Source organism: Bos indicus x Bos taurus, chromosome 2, assembly GCF_003369695.1.
Source record: "Bos indicus x Bos taurus breed Angus x Brahman F1 hybrid chromosome 2, Bos_hybrid_MaternalHap_v2.0, whole genome shotgun sequence".
In the NCBI taxonomy this organism is placed as follows: Eukaryota; Metazoa; Chordata; class Mammalia; order Artiodactyla; family Bovidae; genus Bos; species Bos indicus x Bos taurus.
In genome coordinates, this window is record NC_040077.1 from 127,919,264 (window position 1) to 127,921,752 (window position 2,489).

At 56.0% G+C, this 2,489-nt stretch overlaps 1 protein-coding gene across 12 annotated transcripts in view; it reads right to left on the reverse strand.

The window, feature by feature from the left end:
• Window positions 1-1,477, reverse strand: part of SRRM1 (serine and arginine repetitive matrix 1) — a 31,783-nt gene extending 30,306 nt beyond the window's left edge. For 8 of the 12 annotated variants that reach the window (XR_003507170.1, XM_027520196.1, XM_027520162.1 and 5 more), the window contains exon 1: window positions 1,344-1,448. Coding sequence is in view for 7 of the 12 variants with exons in the window: in XM_027520196.1 (XP_027375997.1) it covers window positions 1,344-1,364 (21 nt within the window). In the remaining 5 variants the exon portion in view is untranslated. Of the gene's footprint in view, window positions 1-962; window positions 1,057-1,343 lie in introns of those variants that run through there. The other 4 variants (XM_027520231.1, XM_027520220.1, XM_027520214.1 and 1 more) reach the window with 4 other exon arrangements.
• Between the last annotated feature and the right edge of the window lie 1,012 nt (window positions 1,478-2,489).

The following is a 2,489-nucleotide window of genomic DNA, read 5'->3' on the forward strand; positions in this document are numbered from 1 at the left end:
GGAAATACTCAGGATTTACTACAAAATACTTTGATATAATTTGCAGTGTGAAAATTTGATAAACTCAACTGAAACTAACCTAAAAACAGTCATATAACTGGCTGTGTTGAGTCAAACGCCTGGAATAACACTTCAACATTTAATGAAAAACTAACACATTTAAAGTCAATTGAAAAGAAATTTCAACCCTGGTTCTGAAGTGTCAAAAGCTTTCTTTACTGAAGTCCCGGTCTTTCCCTCTTTTAACTTTTCCTTTAAACACACACACACCCATGCATATTTCATACTCCACGGAGTGGAAAGAGCCAACCTATTTCTGACTTAGACCAACTGGTCTCTACACGGTCCGTTCAGCATTAAAAAGACCCTGCAAACTCTAGATCTCTTAATGTCACTTGCCAAACCAGGATCTAGATCTCGACTGGGTGCTCATTTCCTACAAAAGTGAAAAAGGGGATGAACAGGCTCCAACACGCGCTCGGTAAATTATGGGCCCTGAGGGGTAATTTCGAGGCGGTAACGTCCCTGCTTTCAAGTGATGGGTCCGCAGACCCTTGAGAATCTAAAGGCGCCTTTCCTAGAGCAGACTTTCAAAAGAGTAAAACAAACTGGAGAGGTGGGGGGACGGTGAGCGGGAAGGAGTGGAGCAGATCCATTCCATAACCCCGCCTTCATATACGCGCACTTTTTGTTGAGCTCTCTGCCCGCAGAGTCTCGGATTCAAACGTTCTAAACACAAATTATCCGCGTTCCCCTCCCTGAAGAGATATCAAATTGGGCGGGAGCTCCCGCGAACTCTGACCCGGAGCCTTCCCGAAGGCTTAGACCCGGGTTGGGGGCGGGGAGGGGGGGTCGGCGCCCGCTTTCTCAAGAAAAGCTGCTCAACGTCGCTTCCGGTCCACGCTCTCCTGAAGCGGTACCCCCAAACCCGTCCTCCCCAACACCCTTCTGCAGCCAGTCACCTCAGGGTTTCCCTCCGGCCTCCCCCCAAGGACTTCCTCCTCGCGGGCCCACTAGGCCCCAGGGCCCGGCGGGACGCGAGGCTCGGTCTGCAGGCCCCGTCAGGCAGGCCGGGAGGCGAGGTATCGCTCCCTGCTATTCCCGCCGCCATTTTCCGGCGACCGTCGTCGCCGCCGCGTAGGGGGGACGATTCCGGAGGAGGAGACTGCGCAGGGGCGCACCAGTCCCCGCCGCAGGGCAGAGGGGAACGTCCGTTGCCACCGAGGATCCTCAGGATCTTCGAAGCCTCTGCTCGCCGGCTACCCCGTCCTGAGCTCAGGCGTCCTGCCGGGCTTTGCGGATAACCCCCCCACCTCACCCCAGGTCCCCGCGTTCCTACTTACGCGGAAGAATCCCGCGTCCATCTTGCTGCCTCGCTCGGAGATCGCTCCCTATCCCAAGGTGCACCGCGCCGCCGCGACGGAGGGCGGGACCGGCAGGGAAAGCCGAGCGCCGGGACGCAGCGCGCGGCGCTCCACCCGCCCCTCCAGCCGACACGAGGCTGCGCCTGCTCAGTATGGTGAGCGCCCGTCACACTTGCGCACGCGCGTTTTGTATGGCGGAGGGGTTGCTACCAGGCTCTGGACCTCTCTATTGGCCGGCCCATGAGGAGAGCCTCGCGATCTCAGCCAATGGGAGCGTGCGAGAGTCACTGGCTCGCCCTGCCCTGCGAATCCTTTTGTGGTGCTTAAGTAGCCCCGTTTGCTGAGAGTGAATTGACCCATCCTTCTACTCGTAGTGGGGGAGGTCTCCCGCCTTGGGGCTCCATGGAGCGTTTCAAGAAAAAGACTGTTACCTCATAGTGACGCTAGCGAGGCCGCCGTTGCGCAGAGGAAAAGCCTACGGCCTCCCCTGTCGTTTATGAAAGTTGTGATTGTGTTGGTTTTACGAGCTTGCCAGTTACTGACTTCGGCCCTGAAGTAACCGAGCTACGTAGTATGAGTGAAGTTTGCATTCTAGCCCCGCTCCCTCGGCTTGCTCCCGTTTCCGTACAACTCCTTAGCTTTAGGGAGAAGCTGGAACTGTCCTTTAGATGAGTTTCGATTTCGGCTGCCCGGTCCCCACGCTTACGGGCAGGAAGCTGAGGAAAGCTGTGGCCCTGGGGGCCTGACGGAGAAGCGGCCGGTCTCCAGACCGGAGGCCAGGGCGTCGACCTCGCTGGCCCAGCTCTGCCTCTCCAGCGATCTGCTCCGACTGTGAGGACTCCAGCATCGATGTCTTCTGCTACATTTACTCTAAGCGCGCTCTTTTTCTCTGATAAGCATCTGACCCTTCTCTGACCACCTATTGTCACTCCTCCAACACACACTCTCACCTCCCTTTGCTGCTTTATGTTCACAGCACTCATCTGGAGACTATTCACTCTCACGGCTTTAAACAGCAGCTTCATAGATTTCCACCTCAGATTTCTCTCCCGAACTTCAAACGTGTGTTGGCAACGTCCTCCTGGACGTTTCCACTGGGAAGACATCGCCTACTTAACCTGACCC